At 41.1% G+C, this 19,070-nt stretch overlaps 4 protein-coding genes across 4 annotated transcripts; 1 reads left to right on the top strand and 3 right to left on the bottom strand.

Moving 5' to 3' along the window:
* Positions 1 to 850: 850 nt before the first annotated feature.
* Positions 851 to 2,833, bottom strand: LOC6561046 (phenoloxidase-activating factor 2). Its single transcript, XM_001986230.3, has 2 exons — positions 2,149 to 2,833; positions 851 to 1,805 (listed from the first exon to the last, which is right to left on the bottom strand). Exons 1-2 carry the CDS (start codon positions 2,674 to 2,676, stop codon positions 954 to 956), a joined length of 1,380 nt encoding a protein of 459 aa, XP_001986266.2. The 5' UTR covers positions 2,677 to 2,833; the 3' UTR covers positions 851 to 953.
* A 7,887-nt stretch (positions 2,834 to 10,720) lies between these two features.
* LOC6561206 (involucrin) lies at positions 10,721 to 11,616 on the bottom strand. Its single transcript, XM_032734446.1, has 2 exons — positions 11,513 to 11,616; positions 10,721 to 11,461 (listed from the first exon to the last, which is right to left on the bottom strand). The coding sequence occupies exons 1-2, from the start codon at positions 11,604 to 11,606 to the stop codon at positions 10,818 to 10,820; spliced, it is 738 nt and encodes a 245-aa protein (XP_032590337.1). The 5' UTR covers positions 11,607 to 11,616; the 3' UTR covers positions 10,721 to 10,817.
* A 231-nt stretch (positions 11,617 to 11,847) lies between these two features.
* LOC6561052 (probable elongator complex protein 2) lies at positions 11,848 to 14,955 on the bottom strand. Its single transcript, XM_001986228.3, has 6 exons — positions 14,750 to 14,955; positions 13,908 to 14,694; positions 13,280 to 13,843; positions 12,627 to 12,930; positions 12,048 to 12,569; positions 11,848 to 11,989 (listed from the first exon to the last, which is right to left on the bottom strand). Exons 1-6 carry the CDS (start codon positions 14,870 to 14,872, stop codon positions 11,872 to 11,874), a joined length of 2,418 nt encoding a protein of 805 aa, XP_001986264.1. The 5' UTR covers positions 14,873 to 14,955; the 3' UTR covers positions 11,848 to 11,871.
* A 276-nt stretch (positions 14,956 to 15,231) lies between these two features.
* On the top strand, positions 15,232 to 19,040 carry LOC6559576 (ARF GTPase-activating protein Git). Its single transcript, XM_001986227.3, has 9 exons — positions 15,232 to 15,330; positions 15,488 to 15,680; positions 15,743 to 16,452; positions 16,516 to 16,672; positions 16,941 to 17,026; positions 17,094 to 17,378; positions 17,713 to 17,894; positions 17,979 to 18,393; positions 18,465 to 19,040. The coding sequence occupies exons 2-9, from the start codon at positions 15,503 to 15,505 to the stop codon at positions 18,666 to 18,668; spliced, it is 2,217 nt and encodes a 738-aa protein (XP_001986263.2). The 5' UTR covers positions 15,232 to 15,330; positions 15,488 to 15,502; the 3' UTR covers positions 18,669 to 19,040.
* The last annotated feature ends 30 nt before the right edge of the window (positions 19,041 to 19,070 follow it).

The raw sequence follows: 19,070 nt of genomic DNA, 5'->3' as shown, positions 1-19,070 counted from the left end.
TTATTTTGCTCTACGCTTGCCGATAATTGATGTTTATTTTTGCACTCTAATTGGTTATTACGGGCAATAACTTTTAATGACTTCGGCAGCGACTACAAAGACCGTTTTTTCGGTTTATGTTCCATTAAATGTTATACATTCGTTAAGAAACTTGTAAAACTATAATAATAAAGCTGCTTTTCGAATTAAAATTAATGTACACATGTGAAATGATGTTCATTACTATGGTTACAGCAACCGTCCCACCAGCAGTTCTAATTGAATAATTGATATTGTGGAGTGCCACATGAGGCAAGTTGTTCGTTTGATTTGGACAAACGGAAGGCAAAGTGGCAGCTAATTAAGTCGATTAAATAATGCCGAAATTTGACAAGCGACAAGAAATGAGCATTCATTATGCAACTCAACTGTTTGTACTCAAACAGCTCTGACAAATATATGTCAAATGACTGAACCCACATTTGATTGAAGCACTCAGCGAGAGCTATTTGAATTACCAATTAGTGCAAATTTACAAAAAATCAAGTTACAGCTCATAGAATAATAAATAATGCGAGAAGATTTCATAAATATCATTTAAATTGCGGTCGAATTACGACACAGATTCCATCACATCACCAATCAGCAAAGAAGTAAGAATGCCCCAATCGAGGGAACTCGACTACGAGACCCAATTAGTGCTTTTATTTCCGACAATATGTTGTTTCTCATACACTTAAGATCAATTATTTACTTATTGACTCAATACACACTGAAATTTTAAAAATATTTAAAAATTTATTTGAAATGATTTGAGTTTAAAATAAAATATTATACAAAAAAGATATTTAATTAAAATATCAGGTTTATTCAAATAAAAGTGAAATGTTGGTAATTTATAGAGGTAAAAACATGAAGCACACCGATTATTTTAGATAAGGAAAGTTAAACAAGAGACTTAATGATTTATCAGTTTAGGCTGTATAGAAATTTCTATCGATTCTCAACTGGTCTAATTCGCCTATAATCCATGGCAGTAAATACGCCACATTGGTATACGCGGCAGGTATATCCTCCAATCCACACTTAATGCCCCAGCTGACAATGCCTGCCTGGTAGTACCGATTGGGTTTGCCTTGAATGGGACAGACGAGAGGAGCTCCCCCGTCGCCGGCACAGCTATCGACGCCCTTCTCTCCGCCAGCGCACATGTTGCTCCTGTCAAGATTAAAGTTCGCTCCCAAGGCGTTTCGCAGCTTGACAATGCACCTGTTATGAGGCAGCACGGGCACAGTGACCTTCTTGAGAATGCGGGCATATTCGTTGCTGTTCAGTGGTATCTTGCCCCAGCCGGTGACGAAGCAACGCGCGTTGTCGGAAACTGTGTTCGCATCGGGCAGACAGATGGGAGCGATGTGGGGGCTCGGCATGAAGGACTCCTTCAGTAAGAGCAATGCAATGTTATTTATATAGCCATTAAAGTCATTGTGCAAGATCTTTCGCTTCACAGCGATATCCTGATGATCGTATATCTCCTGCATTGTTTGTTGATCCCATTCACCAGCTCTAACAATTAGGGTGGGAGCCTCTCGATTCGACACCTTATGGGCAGCCGTTAGCACCACATTGGGTGCTATCAGGGAGCCGCCACCAATGGACAATAACAGTGGATCATCCCTTACCAGTATGGCCGTCATCCAGGGAAATTCACCAAATTGCGCTTCATTATGTTGAATTCCATCAATGCTCAGCTGCACTCCTTTCTCATTGCGGTAGCCGCAATCCCTCATATTGAGCATCGGCTCGAATGACGGTTTTGTCAGAAGCTGTAATACATTATTTGTATAATAATTAATAATTGTTTACAAAAATGAAGTAATTCGAGAAAAGTTGATTTTCCTGGACAAAGTTGTTCTTGGTAAATTTGTGTACAATTTATTACTAAATTTCTTATCTATAACATTTCTCAAAAGCCTTATGACCCATAAATTGCTGCGACAAAGCCAACATTATGTCAAACTAATTTTTATAATTTTTAAAAGTTGACGTTTGAATTTGTTTTAAATACTTTGAAAACAGATCTACGATCAACACCCCAGATAATATCCAATAATCCTTTTATGTCGAGATACATTCCTATGTTTTGATTGAGTTTGAGTTTATACTCACCTTATCGTCAATATTACAACAGATTTGATTGTAATTACATGCATCGGGATGGTAGTTAGAAGGCAAATTAATGGTGTAGGCTTCATTGCCATCAGTCGTTTTGTTTCTGCACATCCAGATCTCAACGCATTCCATGTGACTGTCACACGGCTTGGCACCGGGATCGGACTCCACGAATGGTTGAACTATAACATTTTTAGGTTCTCTCCTTGGATCCCAATTGTCCAAGTGTAGTTCCATTTCGTCAAACGAAATATTAATTTCTGTATGCAGCTCGTTAATCACTTTCTCGATCTCATCGAGTATTTTTTTTCTATGAAACATCAGTTTCTCACGTACTGATTGTACAATCGTGTTATGACCTATACATCGGTCATCAGTCTCGGTCTCTTTCTGGTCATCGGTCTCTTTCTGGTCATCTTTGATGTCAAGCATAGCATCTAAGCCAGGCAAACTTAAACGTCCTTGCACTTCCAGCAGACAGATAAAAGGCAGCACAAGACACAATAAACATTTTGAAAGCAGCATTTTAAAAATCTCTAACGCGATAAACACAATAATGCGAAAATAATATGAACTGATTCTGAAACGATTCACGACCGATGAGTTAATGCAAGCTTATTCAGAATAAAGCTGATTTTTTGTTTTAATTTTCAGAATCTGAATTCGGTTCCTTATCAACAATGCATGTCAGCATTTCGCAGTAAAATAAAATATGTATTTATTTATAAGTACTCGCATGTTATCTTTACGAAACAAATTTTTGCGAAAAAAATTCTGTAGTGTTCCCGACACTCACATTTGACGTACTGAACTGATTTGAATGAAGAATGAAGTATAAATTATAAACTGAACAAAGTGGAATATAACAGAACAACACAAGATGAGTCAACATATTTCTTTAAATTCTGAATTCAAATATTTAAATGAAGCGACATCTAGTGAATAATAATAATAAGTAAGGAAGCACCATTCATATTCTAAATACTATTCGATTCAGATATAGCTATATATATATTATCTGAAAGGAAGGATATAGTCTCAGTCAACTGCGTACCTATGTGGCAAACCAACATTTTAAATATTACATTCATTATTTTTAATGGATATTTTTATTTGCACAACGATCAGCTATCCCAACAAAGGGCGCTGTAACTCAAGTGATATGAATACGAATTGCGTTAATAAATTGCACATTGCAATTATAAACATATTAATTAAATTAAGTGCACTTCCGCTATCATAAACGCACACAGACTGAGCAAGGGACAAAGCAGGTGCAGTGACAAAAGTAACGCGTCAACTAAAGAGCTTCCTGGCAACATTTGACAGTTGGCTCAAACGGCAGGCAACAATCAACAATCCACAGTCAACAGTCAACAATTCCAGCTTTACACTCACCCTGAACAGTTGTTGTACAAACCGTTTGCTATTTGTGGCGCTACAAGCTAGTTTATGGTCAAATGAGTTGACGGTCAGAGATAGCCTGGCTCGAACCCAAGCCCTGACATAGGCATATCATCAAGTGCAAACCCCCACTACGTCCTCACCCAACCAACCAAAGGCATTTGTCTGCTGCACAAAGCAACTCACTGAAAAATGGTTGCGCAACCCAGCAGCAAAGAATACAGTGAAATTCACATTACTTTTTTCACTTGCGTTTTAGAGCAAGACATGAAACATTTCAGGGCATTTGCAATTCCATTTCACAGAATTAAACAAAATAAGCCTGAAATAAGCGGAAATGAATTATTTAATAATGCAGCAATAACAACTGTTGCCTTACATCTACATGAAAATTGCAGCAATTATAACAAAAGTCGCTGATTTGAAGTCTTACTACACACTTCCAAGCCACATTCTTCTGTGATGTTTCTCGTTCGTTCTGCATCGCCTTTATTAATATGATGTTGCAGCCATGCTTGCAGCAGGGAACCCATGCGGCGTATGTGTGTTTTTTGACACACACTGTTGCAGACAATGCACTTGAGTTGTCTGTCGTTGAGTATATTTGCGCTTTGTTTCTAGTGTCGCTTTGTGTGCGTCACGACATTTGATGAACTCATCATTTGAACTTTGACATCGCTGCTGTTGCAGCGTTGCAATCTTGCAACATTGGTCAGAATACGGGCAGGAAGCATGCATGCATATTGCATTTGCTGTTTTCCGAATTGGAAATGCACCTTTGCATCTTAGCTTCATAAATCAATTAATCTAGTAAGGAAAGAGCCAACTGTGGGTTTCAACTCACAGCGAGTTTAACTCATTTTTAATCTAAATAGACGCTGGCCTCAAGATTGAGATGTAACCAGAAACTAGCCTCGTTTAACTACTCAACTCAAAGCGTATGCAAATAGGGAAAGCCGTAAACATATTACATTTAGACAAATGGAATTTGTTGAGCCGTTGCCAATGCTGGTTAACTGTGTTTATAATAGGCACACACATGCACGAAAGCAATTTACAGGAGTCGCGCAATTGATGGATATGTTTTAGCAATGCATAAATTACGACGTCTGCTGTTTTACAAATTACTTGGGACATATAATATGACAGCACAGACGACGACTACAACAGTCATCGCTCACTCGCAGCTCACAGACGTGGATGTTGCAGGTGGCGTGTTGCAAGAACGGCTGGAGGATCCCAGCTGCCGCTTGCCACTTACCGCTTACCGCGTGCTGCCTGCTAGCTGCTCTGTCAGCCGCATAATTTGCGTCAAGGCCCAGAGGAAATGTCGCCGCGTAAAGTTGCGGCTCTGTGTTGCTTCAAAGTTTTTCTAGCCCTAGAGCATACTACACATACAATCACACACTTAGCCACAACAAACACACACACACACACAGCAACTTATTCAACTTACTTGAGCAGTTGTTGAGCAGAAGAATTTATATTGCGTCCCGTTGCCTTGGCGTGCGAATCGAAAATGCACCTATTTAACTTAAAGTCATTTTAAGAGGGGGGCATAAACTATAGCACCAACTTTCACATCCACATCCACATCCACTCACACTTCACTCCTGAACACTATTTCATTTGAAGACAGACTTTGCAGGCCGCGCTTCTAATTCCATCACGGACAAAGTTGATTTAATGCCGGCTGATAAAATTACGCATACGCCGCCTGCGCAGGCACTGTACCTGACAGCTTATCTCAGCTCCTTTGTAGTTGGACAACTGACAAACAACTACAGCAATAACAACAATAATCACAACAATGAGCAACAGGCTAACCACATCAATATCGAACGCAACTCAGCAGCACAATTGAAGTAAACTTTATGTGCGAGTTTGTCATCAAATAAACTTGCATTTACTTAATTCATCTATAGCCTTTATTTGAGCAATTTATAATTTGCTTTGTTTGCTTTCAATCAGTGTGCAAAATAACGAATACATATTTAAATATTAACGTGCATTTTCTGACTGCATATTTGTTTTAGTTTGTTAGAGCAATTAAACTTAATATATATCCATTTGTCATGTGTATAATACAAGCAATTTGTTTCTGAAAATCATAACATCAATAATAATAGCAATAACAATAACTACAAAAATACATATAAATATCAATAATATTGATAATAATAGCACTAACCAAGTCGGGCAAATGATGATTGCTAGTAATAACTAAAGAAATAAAATACGAATTTACATTTAAGCCATTTTAAAAATAATTGTATCAACAATGTGGGTCAACTGAAAAGAAAACATATCGACAACCTCAATCTGCCAACGCATATTCATATTGTGAAAGGCTAGCTGAAAAGTAACAAGAGGAGTTCTCTGCCACCTGCTGCCTGTCATTGGATGGATATCAAGAAACTTTCTCAGTATTTCCATCCCAGCTCAGTTTTAGCTGCTGTGTTCGCAAAGTGCATGGAATGCTGATGGCAAGTGCTCCAACTATAACAAATTCACTTTGGAATTTCAACAGAAAGCAAAGCAGAATATATACACAAATATACACACTTTTAAAAATATATATATATATATATATATATATTTATTAACGCGCAGCAGAAGTTAACATGCTATATGTCGAATTGATGTGAAAATGCAATATATAAAATGAAACATAATAAAAAAAATATAAAAAAAATTGTCAACAATGAAAAAAGAAAATCAAGCAACGAATGTGCAACCAATAAGGGAAATTGTAAATGTTGAAAATGGTTTGTGGTTAGGGGAGGGCGGAGTGCGGAGTGCGGGCCACGTTTAAATTCAACAGCAGCAGCAGCAACGGGTTATCATTGTGGTTGATACTGTCATCCATACCCATACCCAAGCCCATACCCACCCACAACCCTACGCCTACAGCTTTTGCATTTCTTTCGCTTTTATTGATGATGATGTTGCTGATGGAGATGTTAATAATGATGTTGATGTTGATGTTGATGTTGACAATACGCGATTTACGCCATTCGCATTTGCATTCCTTTTTTTCATACTCTGATACCAAAGAAGAAGAGTATATTGGCTTATTGCCTTTCGTCGGGAAAATTGGTAAATCGATAACATCGGTAAAAGCCAATAGATTAAGCCACATATCTCTCACAATTTTAGGATTAGTAGCGTCAATTAACTTGAATGATAGATTTCAAAAAACCTCCTCCTAAACGTTGTTAGAAAATTTCTTGGCCACGCCCATGCTGGCCCAAAAATTTGATCAAACCTTTAACTCACACATTTTTGATGTCCAAATTTGAAAGACAGATTCTAACAGTAGATTTCGATGGTTAATAAAAAAATGTTGGAACTAGAATAAGTCTACTTAAAGAGTCTACTAATGGTTATTCAATGGTCGAAGTATCATCTTACCCGGAAATAGAAACAGAGTATCCCTCAGTCGAACTCACTTAAAGTGGCAGTCAGGTATATATATATATATATATATATATATATATATATATATATATAGGTTTACCGAAAAACGTTCACACTTTAAACAATCAAATCGCATACATACAATCAAAAACTGTATTTAATGTCGATATATAAAGTACAATTGGGAAAGCTCAACTAATACACTTCAAAGTATACTTTTTCAGCGAGCAGTCAATTTAAATACGCTCTTATCAAATATTTGAGATGATTTACACATAATTCACTTTAAATGTAGTCACATTGATGATTTACATATTTACAAGAAAGATATCTTCAACTGAAAGCAGCTGACAGCTTCAATTTACCCAGAATTACCCAAAAGATACGTACTTAAAGAGCACATAAGACTTTAACAACAGTCATTTCCGTATTTTTGAGAATTTAAGCTTAGTTTTGTATTGCTTGATTACAAAAATTAGGTAAAATATATGTCAATAATTTTAATGGTGAAGCTCTTCACAGTTGTTCACAAATGGTTTAAGAACTTCTAGTGTCATTGAGACTTAAACATTCAAAATTCATTGTCAAGTGCAATGTTTATGGCGGCACCATTATGCAACAGCCGCCGCAAAGCGCGCCTCGGCCTGTTTGTGTAATTAACGTGGGTCGGTTGGTGGTCGCTGGCATTTGGCCAACAATTGCAGTCGCTGTTGCAGTTATGGCAGCAATTTAGTTTTTATCAATCTTTTTTTTTGCAAGCCGCTTGTTGACTTCGCCCACAGACAGATAAAGCATTTGAAACACTCAAAAAAAATACATTTGTTCTGTGAGTTGAATTTTTTTGCCCAGTTACAATTTACCAACAGTCTTTTGGTCGTTTTTTGTTGTGCAAGTGTAATTAAAAATTCATCATACGCCATGTCGGTGCCTGCATTGGAGCCGGCGTTAACGTTTGCGTTGGCGTTGGCTTTGGTGCAACAAAAAAAGCGTGCAACTTAATGAACTTTAAAGTTTTTGCAGCACGCTAATTGGAAAACAATTAAGGCACACCAACTAGCCACGTGGCTTAAGCCATAAAGTCGATGGATTTTAACGATATACAACTTTTTTATCCTGGCCTTTAGTCAGCGATAGCAGCGATCCGAAAACTTTGCACGAGCATAGCGGAAAAAAAATCGGGCAGGGTTCAATTAAATTGGTCTGAATAGAATCTGTATTTCAGACATGGACAAAACAATTAAGAGATTGTACATGTTGATATTGCCTTTATATACTTAAACTTAAACTTAAAAAACTATAAATTAATTTCGAAATTGATTCATAGTAAAGAAAGAATGGGGATTTATAAAGTCAAACTAATAATCAAGCTGTTAAAGTTGGAAGACTATGTCGATTCAAGACTTTCAATCCAACATAACTGATACCGACTCGGCCGTCTCCCCGAATATTTTATGATATTGTTCTCTGCTTTCTTTCTATTTTTCCCTTAATTATAATATACATTTTGTACTGACACAAATATTAATTTGCTGACAAGAACAACGAAAACCTATAGGAGAAAGTGTTTAATAAACTCATCTTCCAAGTAAGTTAGTGCCACAATATTCATCATCATCAAAATCCACAACATTTTCCTGAGTATGCAAAAGACTGAAGGCCGCAGGAAACTTTCGCTTGCCAATTCACCCTTGCCACTTGCCACTCATCGTTTGCCACTTTCTAGTTTCGCTGTCTTGTTAAATTTGCTGCCGTGGCTGCTCAGCCGCGCATAAAGCGGTTGTTTGAATTTGTGGTCGCTACAGAAGCTGCAGTTGTTACTTGTTAGCTTAGATATGCAGCAAAAATTTGATATTTGCTTGGCTGAGCGAGTTGGCCAGAGAAGACAATCGGATGCTACCATAGAGGTCAGGTAATTGAAAAACTTTGAACGATTTGCTGTGCACACAGCAGCAGAACACAACTTTTGATTACAACTCTTTTTGAGCACACGAAAAAAATGCAAAATATGAACTCAATCAATTGCCGCTTCAGGATCTAGGCTCGATGCCCCAGTGGGTCACAGAGCCACCAACCAATTCCTCTTCCTACCACTCACGCACGTTCGCACTTTCCGCTATGCCAAAAGCGGAAATGCACAAATCACGAACGAGCAACGCGTTCTTTGTTGCACGCATCCAAACGAAACGGAACGGAAATATGCGTGCAACATATGCGAACGAGCTGACGGCTGACAGCAAACAACAAAAAAAAAAACCCCACCCAGAGAGGCAATAAGCGTATTGTCAATTTACAATCGTCGACTAATGGATACCCCGATAAAACTTTTATTTTTTCATCAAATATTTGCAAAATAATTGTTAAAATTATTGTTTACAAATCGTGCATTGTAACTTTCGCAATAATTGTATGCATTTCGAATTTTTTCATAAATTATTTATTGCCTTGGAATTTTCTTTATAATTAAAATATTTTTTTCCATAAATTTTAAATACAAATTGTAATTAAAATACTTTGAAGTCATGACACTAGCTGGGTATTTTCATGTTTTTTATAAATATTATTTTTTTCTAAAGGAAATACATACTTAATAGTATGTTAAGGTGGTAAGAACCGTGGCTGTAATTATTTGCTTAACATATAATTTTAATCATAAAATGAGGGTATCAAAAGGTCACCGAAAGGCGAACAGAAAGTATGCAAAAGCGCAAGCGATGCAAACTCGACTACTGACACACATATAAATGCTGCCGGATGCCACTGAATACATCATGGACACATCGGATTGCAGAGAGAGAGGAAAAATGCTCTTCTTTTTTTTTGTATTTTATTTAGCCTGTTTACACATGTTATGGGATCGGCAAGAGTTCCTTGCGGCTGCTGCCAGTGCTGCTGTCAGCAACTTGTGCGCAATTGAAACTTATGAAATGCAAAAATTTGCACCAAAAAAAAAAAAAAAAACTTACAAGGATAAAGAAAAAACAGTGAAAACAGGGAAAACAACACGACAGGCAGCAATAATAAATGTGGAATCAAGAAAAATACAAAATCCAATACAACAAAAAAGCCAAAAGCACAATGCAAGTTAAACAAAAGTTGTGTGCAACTTTCAACGGAAGCGGAAACGCATGTTGCGCCATCGCAATGGCCGCCCAGAGCTTTTGTTTGGCAGCAGCTAAAAAAGATTGCAGGGCAAAACAATAAGAATAAAGAAGAAAAAAATGAACAAAAAATTGAATACAAATGTTGTATTGTAGTTGCACAGACAAGTGGCCTAAATGCAATTCAATAGGTTAACTTTCAGAAAGAGGCCAGCAACGATGCGAGCGCTTATCCCAAAAGGCCTGGCCTGCTGGCAGTTCAACGACTTGGCAGTTCCAGCTGCCTGCAAGTGCAACGAAATATAATTAAAATGCCAAAGAAAAATGCAAGAGGCAATTGCCGTTAGCCAAAGCCAATTAACCGCGTCGCGTTGCCTTCAGCTTTGAACAATGGCAGCGGCAATGACAACAAAGAGCACAAAGACAACAACAATTGGGGGCAATCATAAAGTCACTTGCTGCACGGAAATTGCAAGTTGCGGTCAGCCATGCCACATAGCCCATGCCGGCTTGCAACTAACTATGCAACAGAGTTTTCGATTTTCCTAAAGTCACTACAGTTTTCACAGCGAACGGAAATTGCAAACTGCGGCGGACACGCCAAAAGGTGCACCGATTTCTATTTATATTAAATATACTTGAGACAATTTTTCGCTCTTCTAATAAGATATATTAAGTTGCGGACATTTTTCCAACCTATATATATATATATAGATACTGAATTTACTGAATTAATCAGCAGACTTAAAGTGACACGAACTGCGAGACGCTGTGGTCCTTTGAAGCATGCTCCTGCTTGATCTCAAACTCAACATGATGTGGCTTGTGCTCCTGCTTGATCTCAAACTCAACATGATGTGGCTTCTGCTCCTGCTTGATCTCAAACTCAACATGATGTGGCTTCTGCTCCTGCTTGATCTCAAACTCTACATGATGTGGCTTGTGATCCTGCTTGATCTCAAACTCAACATGATGTGGCTTCTGCTCCTGCTTGATCTCAAACTCTACATGATGTGGCTTGTGATCCTGCTTGATCTCAAACTCAACATGATGTGGCTTCTGCTCCTGCTTGATCTCAAACTCAACATGATGTGGCTTTTGCTCCTGCTTGATCTCAACCTCAACATGATGTGGCTTCTGCTCCTGCTTGATCTCGAGTTCAACCAGTTGGTGTACTGGCTTCTTGTCGGATTCAACAATCACTTCCAGTTCAATATGTTGAGGTTTCTGTTGCTGGTGCTCATGCACAACTTCAACCTCAATATGCTCTGGCTTTTGATGATTGGGCTGCTCGTATTTGATCTCAAACTCCATGTGCTTCTCCTCCTCAGGATGATAAGGGACAATTTCCACGACATTCTGAGTCTTCTTCACTGGGCGCTCCTCAGCTACAATGTGATCGTATTGAGAGGCGTCGAATTTAGGTGCTGGTGGCTTACTATTCTTTTTGGGTGGTGGACCAGCCCGCTCCAGCGTCAGAGCAACGCTGCTGCCCACCAAAACTGCCAGTGTAATAAAAATTGCGACTTTCATCTTGAGCTTGGAAAAGACTATGATACGACTATGGTGACAGTGCCATTTAAATAGTCGCAAAATATGACCAAGTTAATTAGAAGTCAATAGACTGTGTTATCAACGCGAAAAAGCAACAAACAGAAGCTGACAGTGTGGAGCATAACGAGTGCGACATGGCCAATTACAAGTGATTAGATAAGATACAGACAGACAAAGAGAGGAAGACGCAAATACATATTCTAATTAAACGCAAAAGCAATTATATTATGACAGTAGGTATTTATTATGTCTGCTTAATGTCATAGATGCGAACCAAATGATCCTCGCCGCAGCTGGCCAACTGCAGCTGCAGCTGACCGGGTCGAAACTGCAAGCGCTTCACAGTCAAATGATGTGCAGAACTGCAAGATATAACGAATAAGTATGCATATATAAATAATATAATTTGCTTGCACTCACTCCTTGTTTAAATCACATCTTAGCTGCCATTTGCCATGGGTGAACTGATAAATCTTGATGATGCCACTCTCGGTGCCCAGGGCCAGCAGATAGATTTGCGCCTGCTCATCCAAGCAGCGCTGCGCAAAGCTTATAGCCGTAATCGATTCATTTTTCAGCTCAAGCGTGCCAGCAGCTTGCCAGCCATTCAGTGAGCTAGTGGCAGCTGACTGCTCCGTCGCCTGCTCCGACTTTGTCCAGGCAACCACTTTGCCGTCGCGTGAGCTCGTCGCAAAATATTTGCCATCGTGTGACCAATCGCAGGACCAAATAATGCGCGTATGTACTCCGTTACTCTTATCCGAATTGGCCACCAGTGCATAGTTGCTGAGCGGCTCCTCAATCTGCTGTCGCTCGTACAGTGACCAGCGGCGATCGCGGGAAACGGACAGCAAATAACGCGCATCCGGCGAGAAGCGTAGCTGTGTAACAGTCAACTGATGACCGCTTAGCTTCTGCAGCTGCTTCCAGTTGGCTGTGTTCCTGAGAAGCGCTCAACGTCAATAACCATATGCAGTGAGCAGTTGCTTCAGCACTTACCAGATTATTATCTGTGCATGCTCCGCATTGCTGGCCCGGCAAGTGGAAGCCAGCAGCTGTCCGTCGGGTGTGGCTGCAAGCGCATACAGCTCATAGCCATGTCCGTACAGCTTTTGCAACTCTGGCCAGAGTGTGTTCTGCATCAGTGTCTCCTCCTGCGGCGGCGTTTGCAGCGTGATGGGCACAAAGTAGTTGTCGGGATACTCATTTTTGGCCGTCGAGTTCTTCTCGGACTCTGTTTCGACTTTGTAGACGGCCTTGTTGGAAAGTCCCAGCGATGGCACCGACGCTCCTTTGGGCAGAGCTGATAAATAGAGTTAAGCTAAATTAAATGTGCCCACATTATATACTGTGAATTATATGTATTTATGATTCCAGCATTTGTTATTCCTTGTTGGTCACATAAGTTATCGTATTGAGATGGAAAAAGTTTCCCTTGGTTTATCGTGGCTACAGGATCTCTCTCTATTCATCTCTCTCTAGGTATTACTTGCTAATGAAATGGGGATAAGGATTCCACCCTGAGACATTCTCCAGCACCATTCCTTGTCTGCTTTTGACTACGAAATTTCAACCAAGGAACATTTTCCCTCAAAATCAGATTAGTTTTTTCTTAATCTTCCATGAAGTTGAAAATGATTCTGTCTACTCACAGTCCAGCAGAGCATCGCCTGCGGCATCTTGTTGCAGTCCGCTGATGTGTCGAAAGTTCTCAATGAAATTCGCAGGTGCTTGGAATGTGCGTACGATTTTCTCCTCGGCGCCGCTGGCAAACTTATAGCGCGAGAGCAGCGCCAGTGTCTGCATATCGTACCCATGAACCTGGGGACGTGCCAATTCATGCCAAGTGGTCGACTTATTCGCTTGCAGCCAAGGCGCATGCAGACGTGTCGTTTGATCAGCGGATACAGTCATCAGATATGCACCCTCATGCTCCCAGGCGAGGTCGCGCACTTGACCATAATGACCGCCCACAATGACATTTGGTGTCCAGAGCTGTTGTTGCTGCGGCTCCTCGCTCTGATTCCATATGTGAAAGCCGCCCTGGTAGCTGTGCGCCATTATGGAGCGGCCATCATGTGCGAACTTGCCACCAAAGAAACCCATCGAATTGCCGCCAACTTCGCCAACGCGCACCTGTTCTAACCACACGCCCTCCTCTGTGGGCGCCCACACAATGACCGTTTTGTCAATGGACGCAGACAGCAGACGCAGTTCTGCAAATGGAAAATGTGGTTAAGTTAAAAAAAAATTCAAGTTTTTATATTTACAACATTTTACCCTCATCGGCGTTCTTGTGCCAGTGCACGCCGTAGATCCAGCCCTCGTGGCCATAGAGAACTGATTCGAGACTGACGGCATACCAGGACTGTTTGCCCACTTGAACAATCTTCTCCTCGACGCGAATCTCGCCGCTATCCGCTGCGCTAAAGTCCAGGATGTCCATGCGATTCTCGCACACTTGCTGCTCGCTGCGCGGAGCAATGCGCCACAGACGTATGAAATTATCCTGTGAACCACTGGCCAGCAGCATGTCATCGCCATCGTAGACAAAGTCCAGGGCACGCACCCAATCCTCGTGGCCGCTTAGCTTGTGAACCAGCTCAAACCTGCTGGCGCTCGTTTCACTGTTGGCAACTTCCAACTGCTCCGCATATAGGGAGACTGTCTCGTCGTCCGAGCTAAAGGCCAGGAACACTTGTTCGCTTTTGGGCAGAAGCTTGAGGCGCAATGAAAAGCAGAATCCGCCAGCCAGCTGTATAGTTTGAAGACAACTGATGTCATTATTTGGCTGCATTTGCCACACTTTGATGCTGTTATCGGCGGCAGCTGTAGCCAACAGCCAAACTCCTGTTGGACGACGTACACCATCCACAGCATTAACGCCGCTTTCGTGTCCTTTGAGCAAAAGGCGCTTTTCGGCGCCTAAATCGTCCAGTTGCCATAAAACTGCGTTGCCATCATCCGCACCGGAAATCAATTGATACTCATCCAGCCATTTGACTGTATTAACGCGTTTTGTGTGCTCCACCAGCGTGAACAATATTTTCGCTGAATTTCCATTGTACTACAACAAATACTCGTTTATAAGAGAACCATAGACAATTGTTTTGATTTCATACTCTTGGATCCAGCACAGCAACAGCATTGCAGGCGCCATAAGCAATCAAGCCACCGGGACCCCAATCGGCGCACTCCGTGGTACGATTACAGGCCACCGACGTGTATAAATTCGTGACTTGCATGCCAATTTTACACGTAAAACTTAATATTTATTATTTTAGAATATTTACACACGTGCGGTGATTGAGGGCTCAATTCAATTCAAACTGTAGCCATGAACAGCTGTTGCTACGACAGAAGCAAGACAACAGTATGGTAACTCCACAGTGCTGCCAGACTGTGGAAGACTTTAAATATATGCCTAATGTAAGCGGAACATATTTAATAAATAACTATCTACAATGAAAATTCAATATAAAAAATGCATTTAATCATTTGCAATTATAATTTTTGTCTGCAATGGATTGCTCTGCTAAATATGCGCAACATAAACAGACTCGTACAACGCGGCAACCCTGCGCTGTTTATAAATAAACATTGTTTGTATGTACACTTGTGCTGTTTTGTGCTGTGTCTGGCTTTGAATTGGAATTGGAAAAAGTGCAGCAACAAGAAGGCAGCGACACACTTTTAATTAAAAGTAATTTCCATAATTGATTCGATTGTGACCCGAGCGCTGTTAACAAGTTTAGTCTAACAGCGGCAGTGTCACAGTTTCAGTCTCCACACTGACTCACTCGCGATTTAATCTCAATAAAAAATTTATCAACTTTTTTTTTATCGCTCCCCGTGTTTAGGTGAAAAATGCATGAATGTGTTTCGCCAGCAGCATAATCGAAGCGCATAAGAAGTTATTTATAGCGCCAGAGGCCGACGTTCGAGACAGCAACACGCCCACAAGTAGCAGCAGCAGACGCAAATCGACCAACAAAATGTCGCGCAGCAAATCCCGTCTGCAAACCGAAGTCTGCGGCGATTGCGGAGCATCGGGTTAGTCAGAGGGGTTTTCCTATATACTATAAATTACATGTTTAACAATTTCCCTCTTCCAGATCCCTCTTGGGCATCCATCAATCGTGGCATTTTGTTGTGCGCGGACTGTTGCTCGGTGCATCGCAGCCTGGGACGGCACATTTCCATTGTGAAATCGCTGCGTCAGGGCAATTGGGAGCCATCGGTGCTGAATTTTGTCAATTCGCTGAACGCACATGGGGCCAACAGTGTCTGGGAGCATCATCTGTTGGATGGCAGCACAAATTCGTCGGGCGGCAAACATGTGCCTCGGTGGCGCAAGCCAACGCCCAAGGATGCACTGCATCCAACCAAATCGGATTTCATCAAGGCCAAGCATGTCAATTTAAATTTTGTACTAAAGCCCAGCCTACAGGATGATGACGATTCCAGCGGCGGTGGCAGTAGTCTCGAACAGGAGCTGAGTCGGCAGCTGCATGCCAGCGTCCGCACCAGCAATCTGGAGACATCGTTGCGTTTCCTCGTACAGGGCGCCGATCCCAATTACTATCATGAGGAGAAGTGCTCCACGCCGTTGCACATGGCGGCCAAATTTGGCCAAGCCTCGCAAATTGAAATGTTGCTCATCTATGGCGCTGATGTGAACGCATTGGATGGGAATGGAATGACGCCCCTGGAGTTGGCCAAGGCCAACAATCATAGCACCATTGCAGAGCGTCTGCTGGACGCCATGTACGATGTGACAGACAGACTCATTGTGTTCATGGGCGGCAAGAAGCCAGATCATGCTGTAAGATTCCCATATTTGATAACAATTTCATATAGATAATAATAATGCTGGAATCATTTGCAGTGTGGTCGCCACTTGATCATTCCGGATACAAACAGTGGCGAGATCAGTGAACAATTGAAAATAGCACGCGGCAAGCTGCAGCTGGTGCCCAATAAGATGTTTGAGGAGCTCGTCATGGATCTGTACGACGAAGTCGATCGTCGCGAATGCGAAGCCAGTGAGTAAAACCAGGAACAATATTATTTTGATTAAACTCCCAGACAGACATATGCCAATGATATTATATACTTTAATGAGATTTCATTGAGAGCCCAGTTGGAATTGATACAGACTATATCGATTCGATTACTGATGCTCATCAAGATTATAGGTACAGGATGGATATAGTACAACTATATCGACTCAACTGTCTATTTAGTTCTGAATACTGCATAAACTTGAACTTGAGTTTTACATAACATTGCATTTGATACCTCTCTTTATAGTTTGGTCCACAAGCACGCTGAATGCTGAGCATGCGACGGTGCCATTTCTGCCAGCAAACCCATTTTTGAGCGCCACTCGCAATCAGGTCTGACCATGCCGTACTATCCAACTATCGCATAGTTTATTAATTAATTTAACCTTACAACAAACAGGGTCGCCAGAAGCTGGCACGTTTCAATCGCGCCGAGTTCGCCGGACTGCTAACTGATGTGCTAATCGATGCGCTGCGACGACAGAATATGGCCAATTTGAGGCCGTTGGACGCGCCGTTGGCAACGCAGTCGCTGCAGTTGTTGCCGTATGGCAACAACTCAACCATGTACAGCAGCTCGTTTGAGCAGAGCATGCATGATCCAAATCTGTCGGATGATGAGCCAATCTACGATCCAGTGGCTAGCGATGATGACTATGCACCGGTGCCGCCAATGGCGCAGCAGGTAAACCTAATGCGCCAAAAGATACTCAAGCTGAACAATAGCTTCGGTTAGACTGAGCCCCCTCCCAAAGAAACAAGTGTATTCAAATGGTCAATGTAGTGCCTAGACACATATAAAATATATACAGACATATAGACTATATGCAAACCTCATTAGTAGATACCCCAACTAGTTGTAAGCTTTTCTAGTCCATGGTCGACAGTCAAATAAAATTAGTTGCTCATGTAAAAGTGTAGTTTAACTTGAATTAGTGTCATTATTCATAGCTTTTAGTCATTATTAGTTACGTTTCTTTTGTTTTACTTATTATTTATTTATTTATTTCAACACCCAGGCCGTTGTACACACTCCGCCACGCAATGCGGACGAAATGGAAACGCTGCGGAAACAGCTCAACGAATACAAAAGTGAGATCAATCAGCTGAAGAATGTGGTGCAGCAGCTGTCCAGCGAGAATTCGCAGCTGAAATCACAATTCAACAGCGCCTCCAACAACAGCGTCTACGATGAGCCACTGTGAGCCGCCTTATAATTTACTTCAATTCAATTTTCATTTAATTAATTATATTTTCCTTTTATTTATTTTTGTTCTTTTGTTAGTCGCATTGATTTGAGTCTAAACAGTCCAGACTCGGAGCATGAGCCCATGTCACTGCCGGAAGGCAGCAGCAATGCTGCAGCTGCTGCTGCTGGTGCGGACAGTGCCTCATCGAACAACTCTTCCAATCAATCGACTATCAAGCGACCCGCCAGCATGTATGAGCGTCGCCTGGCCAACAATTTGGCCAAGGGCAACAACGATGTGCGCAACACAACGAGCATGTACCAAATGGCTGGCGATGGCAAGCCATTTGGCGAGGAGGTCAAGCTGCGCTCCGATCTGGTCACACGCTGTCTCAAGGAGCTCATACAGGCCATGCATCCAACCACTGAGGCTGAGAAGCAATCCGTTGCGCCACATGGTGAACGTATTCGGAGCGCTGTGACAGACCTGATAGCGCTATATGCAAATCTGGTTAGTTTTAAAGCTGAACCGATGCTAGAAACCAGCTATTACACTGAGACTATTCTCTTAAACTTCCACAGCCACCAAATGCGAACGAGACAACGCGCGAGACTCTCAAGCAGCTGACACGCAAGAATATACTCATCCAGCACGAGTGCGAGAATCTGCAAAAGTCCATCGAGGCAGACGATAAGCTGGCCATACAGAAGAATACGCTGGAGGTGCGCGATTGTGCCTTCCACATAGCCAGTGCCATTAAGACCCTTGTGCTGCAGTTCTATTGAGCGACGATGCGTATGCCAATTTATAGTTTCTAAGTTCCCGAAAGTGTTTCAAAGCGTTTAAGCTAAACTACAGTTATAGTATTAACCTCCCCGACTCACGACCCTTATAGACTAACCAAGTGCTTCCCTTAAATTGACTAACGAAATGAAATTTGTTTGCCACATGAAGCAAAAGATTTTTTTATTTGTATTAATAAATGTTTTACATAAAGCGATTTTTCCAATATGTTTAACAGCATATTGAATAAAATAGTTTGTGTTTTTATACCAATTAGATTTGAGCTTGTTAAGTTGTTGAAACTGGAGAGAAGTGTTCGCAAAAAAAGATGTATATATTTGTGAGATAAAGAAATATGTTGTAGAAAAGTGAAACTGGCCTTTTAACGTAAAAATATTCAATTA

The sequence above is a fragment of the Drosophila grimshawi genome, unplaced genomic scaffold, assembly GCF_018153295.1.
Source record: "Drosophila grimshawi isolate 15287-2541.00 unplaced genomic scaffold, ASM1815329v1 contig_1367, whole genome shotgun sequence".
Classification (NCBI taxonomy): Eukaryota; Metazoa; Arthropoda; class Insecta; order Diptera; family Drosophilidae; genus Drosophila; species Drosophila grimshawi.
This window is presented reverse-complemented; position numbering and strand designations above follow the sequence as displayed.

Excerpts from the sequence above, each read along its gene's own strand:
- LOC6561206 (XM_032734446.1), bottom strand. The coding sequence starts at position 11,606 with ATGAAAGTCGCAATTTTTATTACACTGGCAGTTTTGGTGGGCAGCAGC. Across the intron at positions 11,462-11,512 it reads TCCACCACCCAAAAAGAATA|CTGAGGAGCGCCCAGTGAAG; the intron begins GTAAGCCACCAG and ends ATCACATTGTAG.
- LOC6561046 (XM_001986230.3), bottom strand. The coding sequence starts at position 2,676 with ATGCTGCTTTCAAAATGTTTATTGTGTCTTGTGCTGCCTTTTATCTGT. Across the intron at positions 1,806-2,148 it reads GTTGTAATATTGACGATAAG|CTTCTGACAAAACCGTCATT; the intron begins GTGAGTATAAAC and ends AATGTATTACAG.
- LOC6559576 (XM_001986227.3), top strand. The coding sequence starts at position 15,503 with ATGTGTTTCGCCAGCAGCATAATCGAAGCGCATAAGAAGTTATTTATA. Across the intron at positions 16,453-16,515 it reads GCAAGAAGCCAGATCATGCT|TGTGGTCGCCACTTGATCAT; the intron begins GTAAGATTCCCA and ends AATCATTTGCAG. Across the intron at positions 17,895-17,978 it reads AGCGTCTACGATGAGCCACT|TCGCATTGATTTGAGTCTAA; the intron begins GTGAGCCGCCTT and ends TTCTTTTGTTAG.
- LOC6561052 (XM_001986228.3), bottom strand. The coding sequence starts at position 14,872 with ATGCAAGTCACGAATTTATACACGTCGGTGGCCTGTAATCGTACCACG. Across the intron at positions 12,931-13,279 it reads AGGCGATGCTCTGCTGGACT|CTCTGCCCAAAGGAGCGTCG; the intron begins GTGAGTAGACAG and ends TCTATTTATCAG. Across the intron at positions 12,570-12,626 it reads CATGCACAGATAATAATCTG|GAACACAGCCAACTGGAAGC; the intron begins GTAAGTGCTGAA and ends AGCGCTTCTCAG.